This window comes from Lissotriton helveticus, chromosome 4_1 (assembly GCF_964261635.1).
Source record: "Lissotriton helveticus chromosome 4_1, aLisHel1.1, whole genome shotgun sequence".
In the NCBI taxonomy this organism is placed as follows: Eukaryota; Metazoa; Chordata; class Amphibia; order Caudata; family Salamandridae; genus Lissotriton; species Lissotriton helveticus.
The window spans coordinates 608,186,943-608,209,047 of record NC_136063.1 but is presented as its reverse complement, the minus strand read 5'-3'; the positions used below and the strand labels follow the sequence as shown (position 1 = coordinate 608,209,047).

The window sequence follows — 22,105 nt, the reverse complement described above, 5'->3', positions numbered from 1 at the left end:
AAATGTGTTTTAGGGCGGGAAGTGGCTACGGGGTTTGTCAGGCTGACAAGGTTTTACGACCCTAGTACGTGTGTTCTGGCTTGGTCAGAGTGCTGGGGATGATTGCGAGGTCAGGGTGAATCAAAGGTGACTAGTAGTGAATTAAAATGCTGCGATATCTAAAATGGTTGCTGCTTACGCGCACGCAGTGGCTCTTGATAAGCAAGATGGCGCTGGCGCTGTTCACGTCTGTCAATTACTTTTTAAGAGGTCAGCTATATCGGCTGCATGTCTAGATGTGGAACTACAGTTTAGGAGAATACAATTTAGCCGCGTCTAGTTGAATACTGTGGTGGGTTTGATTGTGAGGGGGATTCTAGTGAGGTTATTTTCAACTATGCCTCTGGAGTTGTGTCTGGTGGCTCTGTATGTGTTGATTGGTATAAATTGTATTCAGGAGTCTGTATGTGAGTTAACTGGATACCCAGCGTTATGTGGAGGGAGAGGTGGCTTGTAAGAGCAAAGGGGGCCCCTAATTCTTTAGCAGATAGAGGGTTTATCATCCTGATAGGGCGGGATATGGCATTAGGGTAAGGAGTGTGGTCCAAAGTGGAGACCCCTGAGCCTGGGAGCTTGCAAGTAGATGCTGGGTGCGACTAGAGTTCTTGGAGTATGGGAAAGATCTGTATTCCTGTTTAGTGCGAGTGAACTTGGGTTGCTGTAAAATAAGGTTGTGTAGGGTTCAGATGGCAGTTTTGACTTGCTGAAGGGCTGATAATATCTGGTCAAGTCTGGGGTCAGGTTTGAGAATGTCCTTATTGAAAGGATGGACTTAGGGAGTAGGCGGAGTAGTAGCATCTTTAGTGTCGTTTGAGGGGGAGTCGTGGTCAGGGACAATGCAAAGAGCTCTTTCTGTGTGTATGTCAATGGAGGGGGGAGTGAGGAAGCAGGATGGGGAGGGGACTGAGAGACGGGATCGGTGTGGGTATAGGTGGGGTGGACAGGCTGATGGGAGATGGTGGTTATAAGTGGGGTTAGAGCTGAATGATTAATGATGGTGTTGGGGAGGGGAGTGGCGTTGAGAACTAGGCTAAGGGTGGTGAGTGGGGTGCTGGGAGTAATGGTGAGGGGGAGGGTGGGGAAGGTAGTGCAGGCTGAAGTGCATAGTGAGTGTATTGGAAGTGTTAAGTAGTGAGGCGGTTATTAGGTGGAATGAGTTGTTAGGTGGGGTGTCGTCGAGGTCTAGAGTTAGTGACGGAGCAGATGGGGACAGCTTGGAATCCTGAATTACTTCGGGATCAGGATGGAAGTTGAAAGTTTTGGAACAATTGGATGGAGAGGAGGGGTGTGTTAAAGTGACTTTTTCCTTGATGAGCGGAGTTATGTAATCTATCATATTTAGGTTGCGGTCGGTTGATTGGATGAGGATGATTCCATTATGATAGATATTGATGGTGGCTGCTGCATTGAAGAATAGCGATGGGAGGATAGATAGTGTGAGTCAGTGCGCTATTTCCTTCATGAGTGAGACCTTAAAGAGAGCAAGAAATGCTTTTCTCCATTGAGCTCTTCTTTTAGTATAGAAGATTATGTCATTCTTAATGAGCCCTTTGTTCATTGAGAAGTATGGGTCAGAGATTGGGGTTTCAGGATGAGATTTTATTAGTTTGTGTTAAAAACCTTTACCTGCTTTTTTTTAAAGGTTGGGGGGGTAAATGATGGAGTAAGTGAAGTTAGTGGTGCGCCCCATAGTGTAGGTAACACTTGATTAGCGGGGGATAGACAGATGGGAAGATGTATATGCAAAGTGCTGCCCTTTAGGAGGATAGTATAACAAGGTTGTGGGTGATGTCAGTCAAAGTAGGCTGCTCTGTTAACTGACTAGAACAGTGCTGTCAAGAATTCCTCTGTCTGTTTCCGTTAAAGGTCCTCATGGGAAGCAGTCCTTTTTCTATGTTAACCTACTGATCTATTGCGGCCATTTTGTGTGATCTATAGAGGCAGCTTAGTTCTTCCCCTACCCAGGAGTTTGAGTTCTTGGGAGGGATTCCTAGATTATAGCCATCTGGTTGAGATGGATCTGCTTGCCTTAGTCAGGAGTAGACCAAGTGACCCCTGGAGTGAATGTGGCAATGTGGCAAGCGTGTCGCAAGGGAGTGGAGAAAGAGGGTAAAGCCCGGGATGCCAAGCAGACCCCAGCCAAAGTGATACTGGCTGGGGGTCCTCCCTGGGCCCCTAAATCACACTCAGGCAGAGAGGATGAAGGAGAAATGCTTAATTTTCTTTATTAACAACATTTTCTTTCTTTCTCAAAACATTTTAGATGGATGATATATGAAAGCGTCTTCCGTATACCTTCGAACTCTGTTAGATACGTCTCGTCCTATGTCAGCGAGACTCACACCAGCGGTCAAATCAGGACTCAACATGCAATTTCTCTCTTAACAAATTCTAACACAGCTTCTATCTAACAACCAATCAATGCTCAAACGCGCACTGCTCATCTAACCAATACTAGCGCTGCCTATTGTGATGTCAGTAGTACTCCTCACTACTGACCCTCCCATTACAATCTTCTCCCTTCTCACGCCCGCTGCTTCCACCAATCCCAGTGCGGCTCTCTGTGACGTCTGTATAAGTCCTGTGACTGACCCTCCCTTCTCAAGGTGATATGAAAACGTATTTCTTTAACTTTTCTTTATAAAAATTTGTTAGTAACAACATAAAAACAGTGCTACTCTGTGTTCTCCCCTAACCAAAGATAGATTTTCAACGTATTCCGAAGTAAATAAGTACTTTTTTTCACTGCGAGTAACACCCCTGTTTACCCTTCATTCAAGCTCGGAAAAACATGTTACTTCTTCAGTGATACCCCTTTTGGGAAATAAGACCAAAGTTTCACCATCAAACCCTCTGCTATCATCCACACTCTACTTTTATATGATATAGTCCCTAATATAACACTGCTAGGCCTCCTTAGCTTTTCAGTATTATGATAACAGTCGAATAACCTTCTGCAGTGTGACTTCTCTTGCCACCCGCTATTCAAAATTCCATTCCCGGGATTCTTAGGTAGCCTCTGTACCTGTGCTTCTAGACAACATAAAACAAGACGCTAACTCTTTATGTTCAATATAAATCAATAATCAATCATTAATAATTATCACCAAACTAGTCAATAATAACCATCGCTCTGCTACCAGAAAACTGATCCAGTGGTTCACCAACAACAAATATTCCACTGCCATATACTCACCCGGGCCCATAAAGACTCACAGTGGTTAAAACCGCTGGTTTGGGTCAAGTTTTATAAATGTTCACAAACTGTTTAGGATTAGTTTAATCAATATCTAATTTCATTTATAAATAACCCTTCACAGATTAACAAGTAATTTCCTCGATGGATAATTAACATAAACTAACTTTTCTATACTTTTAAGTAAATCACCACAGACTCAAGAAAGTTTTTAATCTTTATCTAAATTTTCAGATGCATATGAACAATCTCAATACAGTGCAGTCACCATCATTCTTAGGAGAGAAAATTCAATTAATAAACACAATGCATTTATCTCAGACTTACACAATAACCCAATGCCGAAAGAGTGAGGATAGAGAGAAAACATAAAGAACATTAGCAAAAAATAGAAATTTATAGTTACCAAGGTTGTTGTGGAAGACCAGCCCCCTGGCCAAAGGGATGGTAGGGGTCCCCTGAGATAGAATAAGGAGACAAAGACTTCAGGACAGGTGTCAGGACAGGATACTTGTCCTCTCTAAGATACGGACGGTAGAGTCACACCCCTCTTTCACACTTTCTTCCTCCTCAAGATTCTTCCGCAATCTTCAGATCTAACCCAATTAAATTAGGATAGAAAGTTCTGCTTCAGGTTCTGCAATCAGCTCCCTCCACCCTGCACTGCACTTCTTCAGTTCTTCATCAGCAACTCCAGCATCTCACGCTCTTTTCTGGTCCAGCATTCTTGGATCTTAGCTCTCCAACTAACTAACTAAAGCTATCTTAATTATACTTTTCGTTTTGCATGTTCCACCCACTAAAGTTTCAATATCAGTAAAATACGGAATGTAATTAGTCAGGCAAATGGGGGTCTTCATCACACCATGCTCACATATCACAAGTTTCAGCTAAACTATTGTTCGTAAACCCAACCCCTTACTTTTTATTCATAAGTTGTATTCCCATGTGCTTAATGTAACGATAAAGCTACAAATCATACTTTAATATGAATGCGTTTCTTCATGAATGAACTCTACACCATCCTGTTCTCGCGATGTTGCACTTGATCTTTGGTTACCTTTCAACTGCTTTGTCATGGCCTTCATGGCTCCTCTAGGTGGGCATGGCCAAACTTCGCGTCACTCAGCTCAATTGAGTTATGCGAGAAAGGCCCAAATACACACTAATGATAAAATCAAAAGACAAATGTTAATTTCTCAAATAAAGTGTTTGCACTGTATACCACCCACCTCTACTCTATCCCATTTTATTTATTAAACTTTTCCCCACATAGGCATTAGTAAAATAGCTTGCTTTTATATCAGATAAGCATGTGCCATGCATGCAAGTTTTCAAGTCCCCATTATAATAGCTTCTGCTCATGCGCAAGAATCTCCCTCCAAGCATTAGTTTATCCTCCGACGTAGATGTAGTTGACACATGTGCAAAACAGATTTCCAGTTTAAAGTTTTTCTTCAATGTTATCCGCGTTAGTACATGCATACGCAAGCTTCACTAACCCAAATGTTCATGTGGTTGCGTATTCGTTTTCAGAAAACTTTGTTAATAACTTGTTGGTGAGTTAGTCGAGCAGATTGCTTCTGAGCAAGAGTCTTTTCGCTGAGAACTTGCTCCATCACTAGAATGAATGGTCCTCTGTCTGAGTGGGGATTGCCCGTGTAAGCAACTACTGGAACTACTTACTTGCTCATCTACAAGTCTAAATGATGATGATATTGATTGGTTTCCACTGCAGTAACTTTATTAATTTAATTTTGCTTTTCACCAAGATGGATTTAAGAGGAGCAAGCTTTGGCTCAGGTGTATAAATGCACTGCTCACTTTCTCTGAAGTCAGTCTAGACAATAGTAACTGTGGGATTTCATTGGAATGTAGGAACGCTTCTTAGTCCATGCATTACAATTGGAGCAGTCCATAGGTAAATTGATACATCTACTGCTCTAATGAACAAGCTGACCAATTACACCAGTAAAGAGGATACTCCAAAGGCTGATCCAAAATGTGACTGACTCTTCCAACAAGCAGTCGTGAAGCAGACTGACCCATTAGCCACCAATGCCTGGTGGAGGAGTCTCAAAGCCCTTATCTCTATATGTGCTGTGTTTATGACATAAGCTCTAGAAAACAAGGGTCCCGATTAAAAAAAGTAATCTGAGACAAAACCCTAAATTGACGATTTTCGGTATTCACAAAAGGCATTTAGGATTAGTAATATCAGGAATCCTAACATTGCTACTCCTAAATGCCTTTTGTGAATACCGGAAGTCATAAAGTTACGATTATTCTCAGTTTAGGAGCAGTAAAGTTAGGAATCCTAACTTTACTACTTCTAAATCCCTTTTGTGAATACCGAAAGTCATAAAGTTAGGATCTTGTCTCACATTACTTTTGTGAATCGGGCCCAATGTTCTGGTCCACCAAACATTAGACAAAGATGCTTGCTGTGCCGCTCCAGGTTTGATTTAACTTGTCACTGCCTGTCAAAACTTAGACAATAAACATCTGTGAACACCCAGATGGATGGAAATGAGAAATATGAGGTTTGAAAAATAGAAATAATAGCAAACAATACCCTGCAAATAAGATAACAAATGACTTAAAAATGACAGAATCACTGATGTGATATATATCACTACCAATGACTTGATCTAAGACATCACATTTGACACCATCTAGTGAGAGTGTTGCTGCATGCAGAAGAGGTGGAAAAACGATGGCTCTACAGGAAAGGGAAATGAGGAAAAGCAAATTCAAGAGTCTGAGGTTTTGTTCCAAAATTGGATATCTTGTGCATCAGTCGGTAGGTCAAAATACATTAATCGAAAGACGTGAATACTTGCAGTGAGGCATCAGGAATATTTGATGACACAGAGCCAAAAGTATGCTCTTCGTGTCCCTTCTGGCGACAAGTTTATTGCTCAGTAGCATTGTTTCAGTGACTGGTTGGTGAATGAGAGGTGTGGCTGATGTCACCTTATAAGAGCCCTTCGACCACGAAGCTCCGAACAGACGGGATCTTCTCTTCCAATTGCTTTCTTTCTCCAAGGTACAAGGTAAGGCCACGGTTGGCATTAACACAAGTATGTTAGAGAGGCAAGGGGCTGTTAGAGAGGCAAGGGGCTGTTGTATCTGCTCAATTTACAGTTGCTTTCCCTCGCTTGAATTCACCTTTATTCATTTTATGCATATTAAGGTGTAACTTAAGGAAACCTGTGCTCCTTGTACAACAGTTTTATCTAATTTGCTTGTTACAGCTCTGATGTCACATCACTATGTGCCTTTAAAAAAGGAGAGCCATCAGCACATGTCCATATACCATAATTATTCGGGTACAACCTTACAATGCTGGCAGTCACAACCAGCAGACAGCATGAAAAATAAGCATTGGCATAGCCAATTGGTCTCACCTTTTGGACCTTATAAGTGTGTAGCCATGCAGCACAATATCCTGGGTTCTGTTCCGCCTGGGATTGAAGGCGCTGCTCCGCGGGAGGAAACAAAAAACAACAAGGAAGCAAGTCCATCTTTATTCTATGACTCAGTGTCGGAAATTTGCCCTGGTAAATGTATTTAAGTGCACAACCAAGTTTAACTTAAATGTATAAACTGCTTTACAAATTGGGTTCAACATTTCACAATCAGTGTTTACATAACTTATATAGATACTGCACAAACGTCTGACACATTAAAGAAAGGGTGGCTGCCAACTGATAATATCTTAATAATATCAAATCTCCATTCCTAACAATAGGTTAAAAGGAGAAAACCATCAACACCCAGCCAACAATAATCACAAACTGCACCCTATTAACCGGCATTTCTGAAAACCATAATGTGTAGATAAAGAACAAGTTTTAGTACCTACTGCACTTGCTAAACAATGCCTGCACCACTAACTGCCTCCTACATTTTTAGCCTTTTCCCACGATTATTACTGATACAACAATTCTTCGGAATCCGTGGAGTGAATTAGGTGCACTCCAGCTACATGGAAATACTGCTGTAAAGCACAGAATGCTTTGGAGTATTTAGACACCTGGGAGTTACAATGCACACTGTCCACTGACTGCAGAACAGTTCCTGAACATCATCGCTGTATTAGCAAATCTGGAACAAGGCAATGCACACAAGGTAGTGTTCACAACCAGTCCAGAATTTGATACAGATTAATCAGAAGAGCAATGAAAATATACACTCAAAAGCAAGAGTGGGAACAATCCTGAGTCATGGTTCCATGGTGGATGCCCAAGACTTGTCAAAATTAAATTCACTCTCAAACCATACTCTTTACTTAGCGCCATAAAATGCGAAACGGAATAAATAAGTGGTCTTCGTTTTGAAGCACTAATGCTCAAATTGCCAAAAGAGAAATTGCCCTAATTTTATCTTCAGTCACAACTGTAGGCTGGGACTGCATCCTTTCCTGGTTTCTGTAAGGCTGATGTGTCCTTGCTATCAGTCCAGATAGGAGAGAAAAAACCACAGCTGTTGTACATTGCCCTCAAACTAATATAATGAAACAAATTGGGGCAGTAAGGGCCCTTCCTATCACATAGGGAGGGAAGAAACCCCCAGCAATGGAGAAGGAGAGGGGCTGCTTTCATACAGTGGGTCTCAGACAACCTGTGATGGCAGAGCAGGGACCTTGCTGCACATTACAGCTAAGGAAACCATACAGGAGAAAATGGATGTTATCGGTGTTAACACACACATTAGAGTACAAACATGGGCCCCATATGCTATAAAGCCTTAGCCTGCGTAAAGGTCCTCACTGCCATCAAACTAAATGAAACTCATCAATGCCACCGTTACATTAAGGAATTATAAAATACAAATTAAGAGCATCATGTAATTACAGCCTTCCCTGACTGTTGATGGGGAGGCATGTTAGTAATGCTTATTAGAGTGGGGTTTAATGAAGAGGCGTCTTAAGTCTCCATATCAAACTCAATAAAAATGACAAAGTGCCGTAGTTACAACAATCATGTTCAGCCGGCATCTGTAAAGAACTCCTTGTTATGTCACCCTGTTTCACCCACCATCCAGCCACTGCACGGCATGCCACAAACAACATGAAAAGGCATCAGCGATTCGAAACATGACCTGACAATCTGGTTGTCCTATTCTTAACAGTGGGGAGGAAGTGTGTTGGCAGTGACGTGCTGCCGCTTGGTATTTCTGGTTTTCCGTTCTGTTCTGATTTATTTACTTGTCATATCTTGCTGCCTAAATCAAAATATCTTCCCAGAACTCCTCTGAGCCTCTTATTAATGCCCTGACGTGCCCCTGAGTGGGGACATCCAAATTGTGCGCTTGTTCCTCTGAGGTGGCGGCAACAGATATATTAAGGGCTCTTTGTGGAAGTGCATACATACCTTGTAGAAGGCAAGAGAAAGCTGGCCAAGCATCCCTTTCATCCAGATGTCATGTTCACGACAATCAGCCCTCCTGAAGCTCGAATTGGAGGCCGCCTGCTTTTCCGCTAGTCAGTGAGGGAAGTGCTTTAAAAACCAGCTTCATGTGTGATTGCAGCAGCTCTGATCGGAGCACAACAGCTGGTCTTTTCCAGATACCGGCCACGAGGAAGTTAAAAACGAGCCAGGAAAAGCCAAACTATGGAATTCGGCGTCAAAAAACAAAGTTACACCCCAGCTAGCCCAAACAAAATACTGGCTACTGCATAGACTACACTGGACACCAGCCAAAATAGAGACAGTGGGAGCCAGAGACAGTGACACCTGCTGGAACTGCCAAAAGGTTAGGGGGGATCTAGCACACGTTATATACGAATGCCCCAAGGTTAAGGTCTTTTGACGCAGGGTACACGAATTCATAGACACACTCACAGGCAGCCAAATCATACGCAGCCTACCAGGCATCACCATGGCCTTCATGGACACATCGCTTGACTCGAAAGGAAACAGTGACCTAGTGGATGTCCTGCTCACAGCTGCCGCCAAAACTATCTTGGGTAACTGGAAGGACACTGGGAAAGCCACTTTCAAACGTTGGTTTAACTGGGTGACCTTCCTGCGGGGGGCAGACCGCAAACCACCAACTGGCCAACCATACAGCAAGAAAGGGGATGTGGGCAGCCCTAGACGCTCATCTGGAACAATAACCCCCCCCCCCTCTTTCTTCTTTCTCTTTCTTCTCCACCTAAAAACTAAACAGCCAAGTAAATGTTTCAAACTGTATTGTATTGTATATGCAAACATTTTATTTTCAATAAAATACTTTGAATTAAAAAAAAAAAAACGAAGTGGGGAATGAGAATTGCTAAAGGTAGGACAGGCACAGCAGCAAATCAGGATGGTTTTTGGGGAAGTGAAAAATCTTCTCACTTTGAAGTCTGAGGAAGAACATTACCTTAAAAACGAAAATAGTGTCTGACATTTGATCTCCGTTTTTTTCAATGGACAGAAAATGTGAGGAGATGCAAATTACAGCCCTGTTTACACAAACAGAGCTCGGTGCTCGGAGCAACTGAAAACATCCAGCATGGGTACTAAAGGCTCTTACCCTAAGGGAAAAGTAGTCCCTAAACATATGTTAAAATTGGATACTGGAAGCCTGAAAGTCCTGCGGACTTACTCCATGGGAGTGAACAACCAAAAAAAAGGAGGGTCTAATAGGAAAGATGAACCACTTTGAAAAAAGGATTTTCAAGGACACTGATAGAAGCCAATGAAAAGAAGGTGAGCCCAAAAAGGAGTGTATACTAAAGTATATACAATAGGTCTCAAATGCTCGACCTAACAACACCCAAAGCAAACTCCTGCTCTCAAACTCTTCAGTTCCCTTTCTTTTTGAGTTCAAAGGAGTTCACTTTTATTACCAGAGTATTTATTGCCCTTCTAGCGGTGGGTGCAGGGAAGCAGGGCTTTATTTAAATTACCTCACTTTCTAAATCACGTAGCTAGATCTGAAATTGATGTATGTCCAACTGCTGTGAATATGCACATATGCATTTACATTTGCACATTTACATATGTTTGCACAAAGTGCTTTTTGAGGTTTAAGGCACAGATCTCATCTAATGCTGCTCTCACCAACATGTAGGTTATAATTAGCGGCCACAAGAGACCAAAGATTTCAGAGAGGTCAGAAGGGAAGTAGGGTGATGGTGTGCTCGTTGCATTAAAACGAACTGAGTACCACATTACTGACTGTAAACAAATATGTTAAAATGCATGTGCCGGTGCATTTCCTCATGACTTACCTTGTGACCCTTTAGGCCTCCATGTTTTAGGGTCTGAGGGTCTGATTACGAGTTTAGGTATTATTTATGGCACCTGATATAAAACAACACCATGGGGTACATTATTGGTAGGGTGCAATAAATAACACCCATTATGAGTTTGTGGGAAATAGCATGCAGGTTTTGGTGCTTTACACAACAAAATCGCATGGCACAGTAAATACTGCATGATTTTCCCCACCTAAAATTTCGAAGGTTTGACCAGCCAAAATCTGACAGCAGTTGAGGTATTCAACGAATCTGATTATTATCGCGAGCATTACATACAGCCAAACTTGTAATTCTGACCCAAGCATAAACGGGTTTGCGCACGGGTTGGAATGAACCGAATCAGGCCCTAAGACTCCCCTAGCTGCAGAGTCCAAGTGAGCCTCATGGGGCTCAGTGAGAGGACAGGGGCCTTGTCAGGACCTGTGAAGAGATCTGAGGTTGACTGAGGCAGTGCTAAGGGTTTCACTAAAATAGAGAAAACATAACACTGAGAGGGTGAGAGATTAGGAACGGAAAGTATGCATGTTCATTGACAGTAACTAGAGCTTTGTAGAAAAGAGGGGAACTAAAACACTAGAATGCCTGATGGTGGTCTGTGAGTATTGTATCACAGAAGCTGCTATGGTTGTAGAGAGAAAGAGAATGGTTATAGGACTGAGGGCCCAATTTAGAGGGTGGCACAGAGGCTACTCCATCACAAATGTGATGGATACCCTGACACCTTATTACAAGTGCTTTGTATTCAATGGCCTTTGTATTAAGGCACACATTGGTGATGGAGTGACACATCCCCAAACTCTAAATGATGCCTTAAATCTACTGACCATTTACTGAAAACTCTCTCCTCGCATGGACCATTTTACAGAATTCCTGTGGTGTAGCCAACATAGGTAAAACTACTGAAAATAATTGAAATCAGGTTAGTCCAGTATTGTTCAATATTTGGTCTTCCGCTACGAGGAATGCTGACTTATATATTGACCTAGCATTGGGCAGAATATCCACTGAGCTGTGCCATACTGCGATTTGTTAACTTTGCAGTTTGTGTCCCACGTGATTTTAGATATACAGATGCAGGTCTATTTTCCTAAACCCAGGAGATACATGTATGGTGACCCTCTTGTTCAAATCCAATCATGAACCACAACATCTCCTACTTTGAGGTCTATCCAGAAATTATATCTCATCTGGAGGTGATATAGAAGAAACGATTCACATGAAAAATTAGGGAAAGTGTATGGTGTGCAGGTATTTGTGTTTGCTTACATATCATTTGTTTAGAAACCTATTTTATTTTTATAGATTACAGTTATTTTAGATATGCTATAAACGTTTTACTTAATGTATTTGTAATGTTTCCCTCTAGAGTAGTGTGATGGCAGTCGTTTGTAATCTGTAATGTCTAGACAGTGCATTGGTGATTGCAGAAGCACTGTTATATGTTTACATTGTATCCTAAGGGAAATGTGTGGATGGGCAAAGAGCTCCCTCATATTGAATGCAAATTGATATTTTTGAGTCACATCAAAGGCCCCTTTCCTCTTGCCCTGCATATTTCCTTAACTTTCCTGTCATTTAGGTGCAAGTAGTATATTCCCCATTTTCCTTGTCACTAGACATTCAGCATCCTCAAAGATGGCCCTACCCCGAATCCCTGTCTTTATCCTGCCTGGTTTGTATTTTCCTTCAGTCTCCTTACTATCCATCCCCCACCTCCCCTATTACCCCCACCTTGATAATGTGCTCAATGCTCTCCTCCCCATCTGCTACCAAGTCATTGACTTCACCCAAAAGTTGGACTCTCTGCTAACATATCATGATCCCCTCCTTCTCCATGAACACCTTGTGTTTGTTACACATCCATATTTACAGCTATCAATATTAAAACCTGTGCAATATGAAATTGTGAGCCAATTTAAAATGTCCAGTGTTTTAGCGTGTACACAAATGAGTACTATTTTGTGTGTAATATACGGACAGTAAGTATTGTATGTATTGTGACTCTTTGTTGCTCCTATTTTCAGAAGATACCCAAACATGTGGGAAGTTGCTGGCAAAATAATTCTGCTCTGTGCGATGTTCTCATACAGCGCAGGTAAGGTTTTCTGTATTATTAACACAGCAGCATTTTCATTACTTTTTTGATGTAATAAAAACTGTATTTAGTGCAAGGTATTATTTGAAGGTAAGGGAATCCAATGCCCTATTGTACACAATACAAACTTACGTGTTAAGGGATGAGGAGGACCAAACGTGGGGTATAAAGACACCATAAAAAGTTTATTGAGAGCGTCCTAAGGACTTCATGAAAAGGACGTGGGAAAAGAAAAAGAAAGACTTGGTTTAGAAATAAAATGTATTTACCTTCAATGTAGATGCAGAGGCTTTCAAGCTGCAGGAGTTACTGTAAGCAACCTCCGAAGGGCTGACATGCCTACGAAGAATGTCAGTACAACAGCACGGATTGCTTAAAGTTGAACTGTTTAGCTTTATTAGAGCTATATTTTCAAATAAGACTTTTACATCTCGACAGTTCTGCGTTTTCTTGGCATACAAATAATTTTATCACATAGTTCTTTTAGTATTGGATCATACTGAAGTTGTCTTGACTGATAAAAACAGCTACAGGTGCAAGCAGGCCTATGATCTTTATGGAGACGTGTGCATTTTTGGCGTTTCTAGTGACACTATCTTAAAAGGAAAACAAATCAGACATAACTCGGTTTCAGTCTCCCAGTCTGCGGCTTCAGACTCTCATGCGTCAGTATGTTGTTTGTTGTTTATATTTTTGAATGCAAATCTACAGATGAACACAGGCAAAAAAAAATCACATGGGTGAAGATCAATTATGCAGAGCGCTTACAGTGACTCTTCAGCTTCTGAGTACCATTACTTCCTAATACCACGTGTATAATCAAAATTAGCTATGATTGCCAAAAAACAATAAAAAAGCTAGGACATGACTGGGAAAGCTCATAATTCGTCAGCCCAGATTCACAAAAATAAACTTCTACTTTCGTGTAAGTTAACTACTTTTTTGGTATTCACACAGAGCAAGTTTAATTTTACAAATAGTAATTTTACGATCGAGTCCAGAACTCCACACATAAAAAGATACCCACAGACAGAGCGGGGTTGATTCTATACCTACTAGCGCCCCTTCCTTCTCTCTTCATTTTCCTCTATCAATATTTGTCAGACCATTCCCCTTAAGGGTCGGTCGAGACATCACATGTTGCTTTACTTTTGCTCATCAACTGTTACCAACCATTCAGGTCTGTACGCAGTGCTGTAACAACATAACACTAGATTACATCTACAATACTAACCCAGCCCCGTGCTACCAAGACTTGAACACTGCCAGGACTAAAACACTACCACAATAATAGCACACGAACTACAACATGCTACTGATAGCATAACAATAAAAATACAGCTCCAGTGGGACAACTACATCACATGGAATACAGCATGGCATAGAGTGGAGATGAGGAGAGGATAAGCAAGCAGTGGGACACTGAATATACTGATTCAGGAACTGGGATCACAGCATCTAAAGCATACAATCCACAGCTCACCGACTGCTAGAGCAAGGCAACTGCTGTGCAACATTGGAATGGGATCATAGCATCAAAAGCATACAACCCACAGGTCACCGACTACTAGAGCAAGGCAACTACAGTGCAACATTGGAACTGGAATCACAGCATCTAAAGCATACAAACCGCAGGTCACCGACTGCTAGAGCAAGGCAACTACAGTGCAACATTGGAACTGGGATCACAGCATTTAAAGCATACAATCCACAGCTCACCGACTGCTAGAGCAAGGCAACTACAGTGCAACATTGGAACTGGAATCACGGCATCTAAAGCATACACAACACAGCTCACCGACTGCCAGAGCAAGGCAAAACTACAGTGCAACATTGGAATGGTATCATAGCATCAAAAGCATACAAACCACAGCTCACCGACTGCTAGAGCAAGGCAACTACAGTGCAACATTGGAATGGGATCACAGCATCTAAAGCATACAAACCACAGCTCACCGACTGCTAGAGCAAGGCAACTACAGTGCAACATCGGAACTGGGATCACAGCATCAAAAGCATACAAACCATAGCTCACCGACTGCTAGAGCAAGGCAACTACAGTGCAACATTGGACCTGGGATCACAGCATCTAAAGCATACAAACCACAGCTCACCGACTGCTAGAGCAAGGCAACTACAGTGCAACATCGGAACTGGGATCACAGCATCGAAAGCATACAAACCACAGCTCACCGACTGCTAGAGCAAGGCAACTACAGTACAGCATTGGAACTGGGATCACAGCATCTAAAGCATACAAACCACAGCTCACCGACTGATAGAGCAAGGCAACTACAGTGCAACATCGGAACTGGGATCACATCATCAAAAGCATACACACCACAGCTCACCGACTGCTAGAGCAAGGCAACTACAGTGCAACATCGGAACTGGGATCAGAGCATCTAAAGCATACAAACCACAGGTCACCGACTGCTAGAGCAAGGCAACTACAGTGCAACATTGGAACAGGGATCACAGCACCTAAAGCATACAAACCACAGCTCACTGACTGCTAGAGCAAGGCAACTACAGTGCAACATTGGAAATGGGATCACAGCATCTAAAGCATGCAAACCACAGCTCACTGACTGCTAGGGCAAGGCAACTACAGTGCAACATTGGAACTAGGATCACAGCATCTAAAGCATACAAACCACAGCTCACCGACTGCTAGAGCAAGGCAACTACAGTGCAACATTGGAACTGGGATCTCAGCATCTAAAGCATACAAACCACAGCTCACTGACTGCTAGGGCAAGACAACTACAGTGCAACATTGGAACTGGGATCACAGCATCAAAAACATACAAACCACAGCTCACCGACTGCTAGAGCGAGGCAACTACAGTGCAACATTGGAACTGGGATCACGGCATCTAAAGCATACAAACCACAGCTCACCGACTGCTAGAGCAAGGCAACTACAGTGCAACATTGGAACTGGGATCACAGCATCTAAAGCATACAAACCACAGCTCACCGACTGCTAGGGCAAGACAACTACAGTGCAACATTGGAACTGGGATCACAGCATCAAAAGCATACAAACCACAGCTCACCGACTGCTAGAGCAAGGCAACTACAGTGCAACATTGTAACTGGGAGAATAGCATCTAAAGCATACAAACCACAGCTCACCGACTGCTAGGGCAAGACAACTACAGTGCAACATTGGAATGGGATCACAGCATCTAAAGCATACAAACCACAGCTCACCGACTGCTAGAGCAAGGCAACTACAGTGCAACATCGGAACTGGGATCACAGCATCAAAAGCATACAAACCATAGCTGCACCGACTGCTAGAGCAAGGCAACTACAGTGCAACATTGGAACTGGGATCACAGCATCTAAAGCATACAAACCACAGCTCACAGACTGCTAGAGCAAGGCAACTACAGTGCAACATCGGAACTGGGATCACAGCATCGAAAGAATACAAACCACAGCTCACCGACTGCTAGAGCAAGGCAACTACAGTGCAGCATTGGAACTGGGATCACAGCATCTAAAGCATACAAACCACAGCTCACCGACTGCTAGAGCAAGGCAACTACAGTGCAACATTGGAACTGGGATCACAGCATCTAAAGCATGCAAACCACAGCTCACTGACTGCTAGGGCAAGGCAACTACAGTGCAACATTGGAACTGGGAGAATAGTATCTAAAGCATACAAACCACAGGTCACCGACTGCTAGAGCAAGGTAACTACAGTGCAACATTGGAACTGGGATCACAGCATCTAAAGCATACAAACCACAGCTCACCGACTGCTAGAGCAAGGCAACCCCGGTGCAACATCGGCACTGGGATCACATCATCAAAAGCATACACACCACAGCTCACCGACTGCTAGAGCAAGGCAACTACAGTGCAACATCGGAACTGGGATCAGAGCATCTAAAGCATACAAACCACAGGTCACCGACTGCTAGAGCAAGGCAACTACAGTGCAACATTGGAACAGGGATCACAGCACCTAAAGCATACAAACCACAGCTCACTGACTGCTAGAGCAAGGCAACTACAGTGCAACATTGGAAATGGGATCACAGCATCTAAAGCATGCAAACCACAGCTCACTGACTGCTAGGGAAAGGCAACTACAGTGCAACATTGGAACTAGGATCACAGCATCTAAAGCATACAAACCACAGCTCACCGACTGCTAGAGCAAGGCAACTACAGTGCAACATTGGAACTCGGATCTCAGCATCTAAAGCATACAAACCACAGCTCACTGACTGCTAGGGCAAGACAACTACAGTGCAACATTGGAACTGGGATCACAGCATCAAAAACATACAAACCACAGCTCACCGACTGCTAGAGCGAGGCAACTACAGTGCAACATTGGAACTGGGATCACGGCATCTAAAGCATACAAACCACAGCTCACCGACTGCTAGAGCAAGGCAACTACAGTGCAACATTGGAACTGGGATCACAGCATCTAAAGCATACAAACCACAGCTCACCGACTGCTAGGGCAAGACAACTACAGTGCAACATTGGAACTGGGATCACAGCATCAAAAGCATACAAACCACAGCTCACCGACTGCTAGAGCAAGGCAACTACAGTGCAACATTGTAACTGGGAGAATAGCATCTAAAGCATACAAACCACAGCTCACCGACTGCTAGGGCAAGACAACTACAGTGCAACATTGGAATGGGATCACAGCATCTAAAGCATACAAACCACAGCTCACCGACTGCTAGAGCAAGGCAACTACAGTGCAACATCGGAACTGGGATCACAGCATCAAAAGCATACAAACCATAGCTGCACCGACTGCTAGAGCAAGGCAACTACAGTGCAACATTGGAACTGGGATCACAGCATCTAAAGCATACAAACCACAGCTCACAGACTGCTAGAGCAAGGCAACTACAGTGCAACATCGGAACTGGGATCACAGCATCGAAAGAATACAAACCACAGCTCACCGACTGCTAGAGCAAGGCAACTACAGTGCAGCATTGGAACTGGGATCACAGCATCTAAAGCATACAAACCACAGCTCACCGACTGCTAGAGCAAGGCAACTACAGTGCAACATTGGAACTGGGATCACAGCATCTAAAGCATGCAAACCACAGCTCACTGACTGCTAGGGCAAGGCAACTACAGTGCAACATTGGAACTGGGAGAATAGTATCTAAAGCATACAAACCACAGGTCACCGACTGCTAGAGCAAGGTAACTACAGTGCAACATTGGAACTGGGATCACAGCATCTAAAGCATACAAACCACAGCTCACCGACTGCTAGAGCAAGGCAACCCCGGTGCAACATCGGCACTGGGATCACAGCATCAAAAGCATACAAACCACAGCTCACCGACTGCTAGAGCAAGGCAACTACAGTGCAACATTGGAATGGGATCACAGCATCTAAAGCATACAAACCACAGCTCACCGACTGCTAGAGCAAGGCAACTACAGTGCAACATTGGAACTGGGTCACAGCATCTAAAGCATACAAACCACAGCTCACCGACTGCTAGAGCAAGGCAACTACAGTGCAACATTGGAACTGGGATCACAGCATCTAAAGCATACAAACCACAGCTCACCGACTGCTAGGGCAAGACAACTACAGTGCAACATTGGAACTGGGATCACAGCATCAAAAGCATACAAACCACAGCTCACCGACTGCTAGAGCAAGGCAACTACAGTGCAACATTGTAACTGGGAGAATAGCATCTAAAGCATACAAACCACAGCTCACCGACTGCTAGGGCAAGACAACTACAGTGCAACATTGGAATGGGATCACAGCATCTAAAGCATACAAACCACAGCTCACCGACTGCTAGAGCAAGGCAACTACAGTGCAACATCGGAACTGGGATCACAGCATCAAAAGCATACAAACCATAGCTGCACCGACTGCTAGAGCAAGGCAACTACAGTGCAACATTGGAACTGGGATCACAGCATCTAAAGCATACAAACCACAGCTCACAGACTGCTAGAGCAAGGCAACTACAGTGCAACATCGGAACTGGGATCACAGCATCGAAAGAATACAAACCACAGCTCACCGACTGCTAGAGCAAGGCAACTACAGTGCAGCATTGGAACTGGGATCACAGCATCTAAAGCATACAAACCACAGCTCACCGACTGCTAGAGCAAGGCAACTACAGTGCAACATTGGAACTGGGATCACAGCATCTAAAGCATGCAAACCACAGCTCACTGACTGCTAGGGCAAGGCAACTACAGTGCAACATTGGAACTGGGAGAATAGTATCTAAAGCATACAAACCACAGGTCACCGACTGCTAGAGCAAGGTAACTACAGTGCAACATTGGAACTGGGATCACAGCATCTAAAGCATACAAACCACAGCTCACCGACTGCTAGAGCAAGGCAACCCCGGTGCAACATCGGCACTGGGATCACAGCATCAAAAGCATACAAACCACAGCTCACCGACTGCTAGAGCAAGGCAACTACAGTGCAACATTGGAATGGGATCACAGCATCTAAAGCATACAAACCACAGCTCACCGACTGCTAGAGCAAGGCAACTACAGTGCAACATTGGAACTGGGTCACAGCATCTAAAGCATACAAACCACAGCTCACCGACTGCTAGAGCAAGGCAACTACAGTGCAACATCGGAACTGGGATCACAGCATCGAAAGCATACAAACCACAGCTCACCGACTGCTAGAGCAAGGCAACTACAGTACAGCATTGGAACTGGGATCACAGCATCTAAAGCATACAAACCACAGCTCACCGACTGCTAGAGCAAGGCAACTACAGTGCAACATCGGAACTGGGATCACAGCACCAAAAGCATACACACCACAGCTCACCGACTGCTAGAGCAAGGCAACTACAGTGCAACATCGGAACTGGGATCACAGCATCTAAAGCATACAAACCACAGGTCACCGACTGCTAGAGCAAGGCAACTACAGTGCAACATTGGAACAGGGATCACAGCATGTTCCTCAGCAGCGTTCCTTTTAACGTGGCCTTTCCTAGCCAGGAAATTCTTAGGAAAGTTCCGAGTACTTTTGAAGTACGTAGGAATCTTAAAAACATCGGGGACCATTCCTTTGACCCGTGGATTCCTAGTTTGTCTTCTATTCGGGAGATGGATCTTTCTCTGGCGGTGCCGCATTATGAGAAAATTCTTACAGAGGCTTTGGACGAACTGGCACCGGCTCGGTCCTGTTATTCTGCCAGAAAAAGAACTTCAGCTCCCTGGTTCTCGGAACAACTAAGACTCCTTAGACAGGAAGTAAGGAGGCAGGAGCGTCGATGGCATGCTAGTTGGGATCTAAAAGACAGGGAAGCCCATAAAATCCTGCTCAAAAGATATAAGGTGGAAGTTATTGGGACCAAACAAGACTACTTTACGGCCCTGACTTCTTCCCTGTCATCTCCCAAAGAGCTCTTCAGGATCGCGGACTCTCTTACATCTCTCCAGGTCCCCGATCCTGTTATTTCATCTCAGGAGCTCTGCAATGACATAGCTCTCTTCTTTCAGTCCAAAATATCGGACATCTATACTTCCTTGGAGTCACAGAGGCTATCAACGGCTGAGCCACCGGCCACAGTGGTCTTGGATGTTGCCTCGGCTGAGCTTCCTTCGGCCGGCTGTCTGGAATCCTTTCCTCCGCTGTCTCTACAAGATCTTGAGACGCTGCTTGACAAAACGAAGTCAGGGTCTCCGCTGGATGCTTGCCCTCTTAAGATCCTGAAGCAGTGTAGAGGATCTCTCTTACCCCCTTTGCTTGACATCATGAATGGGGTAATGAGGGAGGGTGTCTTTCCACAGCAGTGGAAAAATGCGGTGGTAAAACCTCTGCTTAAGAAACCCTCTCTAGATCAAGGGGTATTAAAGAACTTCCGCCCCATCTCACTGCTCCCGGCCCCCGCAAAGATGCTTGAGGCCCATTTAAATGGGCATCTTGCTGTCTTCGTAGAGAACTCGGGCTGCCTGGATCCTTCCCAGCATATGTAAATGTAAATGTATAGGCATTTATATAGCGCACTACTTACCCGTAGGGTCCCAAGGCGCTTCGACCGCTGCGAAACCCTTCCTGGCTTCCCTGAGAGATGGTCCCTTAATGGGTATCTCCAGGGTGAGACCAGGCATCCCCGGCGGTCTGGTGGGGCCGTTAGTGAAGATGAGGCAAGCTAATGCCCAGAGTTGCCGAGTGTGAACGCTGATCAGAGTGGGCACCGAGGCGAGAGAATTATCGAGTCCGCTGACCCTGGTCCAGAAACCTGCCGCGCCGGGAATCGAACCCTGGTCCCGGGCCGTCCTCTGCTCTCGGGTCTGCCGCCTCTAACCAGTGAGCCACACTACTTCACTAGCATAGTTTCAGGAGGGAACATAGCACCGAGTCCGCCCTCACCCTGGTGCTCGATTCCATCCGTATGAGCGTGGATGGGGGTCGGACATCCCTCCTGATCCTTCTGGACCTCACGGCTGCCTTCGATACCCTGTCTCCCCGTGTCCTAACATCTCGACTGGGTGAGATTGGGGTCCGGGGGGCAGCCCTGGGGTTGCTCTCCTCTTTTCTCGATCATAGAGAGCAGAGGGTAATGCTGGGAAAATTTCTATCTCCATCCCTGTCTGTGCAATGTGGGGTCCCTCAGGGGTCGGCGCTTAGCCCCACCCTTTTCAACATCTATGTGACCCCCCTTGCCAGACTTATTAGATCCTTTGGGATGGAGGTAGTCTCCTACGCGGATGACACCCAGATCCTCGTGTCCTTCTCCCAGTCAACCGAGCTGACATCCTCCAGTTTTAGATCTTGTATGGAGGCTGTCAGCCAGTGGATGATTTACAACTCACTGAAATTGAATGGGGAGAAGACCGAGGTGATGGTGTTCGGCGGAAAGGAAGACATTTGGTCCATGGAGTGGTGGCCTGATTCATTGGGTGCCTGCCCTAAACCCACCTCCTCGGCTAAAAATCTCGGGGTTATGATTGACCCCATCCTTGGTATGTGCCAACAGGTCAACAGGACGATATCTACCTGTTGGGGTATAATCCACATCCTAAGGAAAATTAGGAACTACCTTTCCTTGCAGGCAAGAAGGCAACTGGCTGTCGCTCTTCTGGGTTCTCGCCTGGACTACTGCAATGCGCTGTATGCCGGACTGAATAAGAGTCAGTTGCAGCGCTTGCAGGTAGTCCAGAATGCGGCAGCCAGATTTGTCCTTGATCTTCCCCGTCGCACCTCGGCCACGCTGGCCAGGAAGCAGCTTCACTGGCTTCCGATTAAGGAGCGGATAGTTTTTAAGTCCATGTGTATGGTCTATAAGGCTCTGGCGAAAAGTAGCCCTACAGGCATTGGCTCCATCCTGTCTTACTACATCCCTGGCAGGAACCTCCACTCCTCTAATCATCTTCTTCACCGCGTCCCGCGCACTCGGAAAACCAGATGGGGCGGTAGGGCTTTCTCCCATCTGGCTCCCAAATGGTGGAACGATCTTCCATTAGAGCTAAGGTCCCTCCCCTCCCT

The 22,105-nt window shown here is 44.5% G+C and overlaps 1 protein-coding gene across 1 annotated transcript in view; it reads left to right on the top strand.

The window, feature by feature from the left end:
* The first annotated feature begins 9,121 nt into the window (after positions 1–9,121).
* Positions 9,122–22,105, top strand: part of LOC144828034 (lectin-like) — a 179,205-nt gene continuing 166,221 nt past the window's right edge. The window contains exon 1 of the mRNA XM_078686170.1: positions 9,122–9,245. Within this exon, the coding sequence (XP_078542296.1) occupies positions 9,122–9,245 (124 nt within the window). The remainder of the gene's footprint in view (positions 9,246–22,105) is intronic.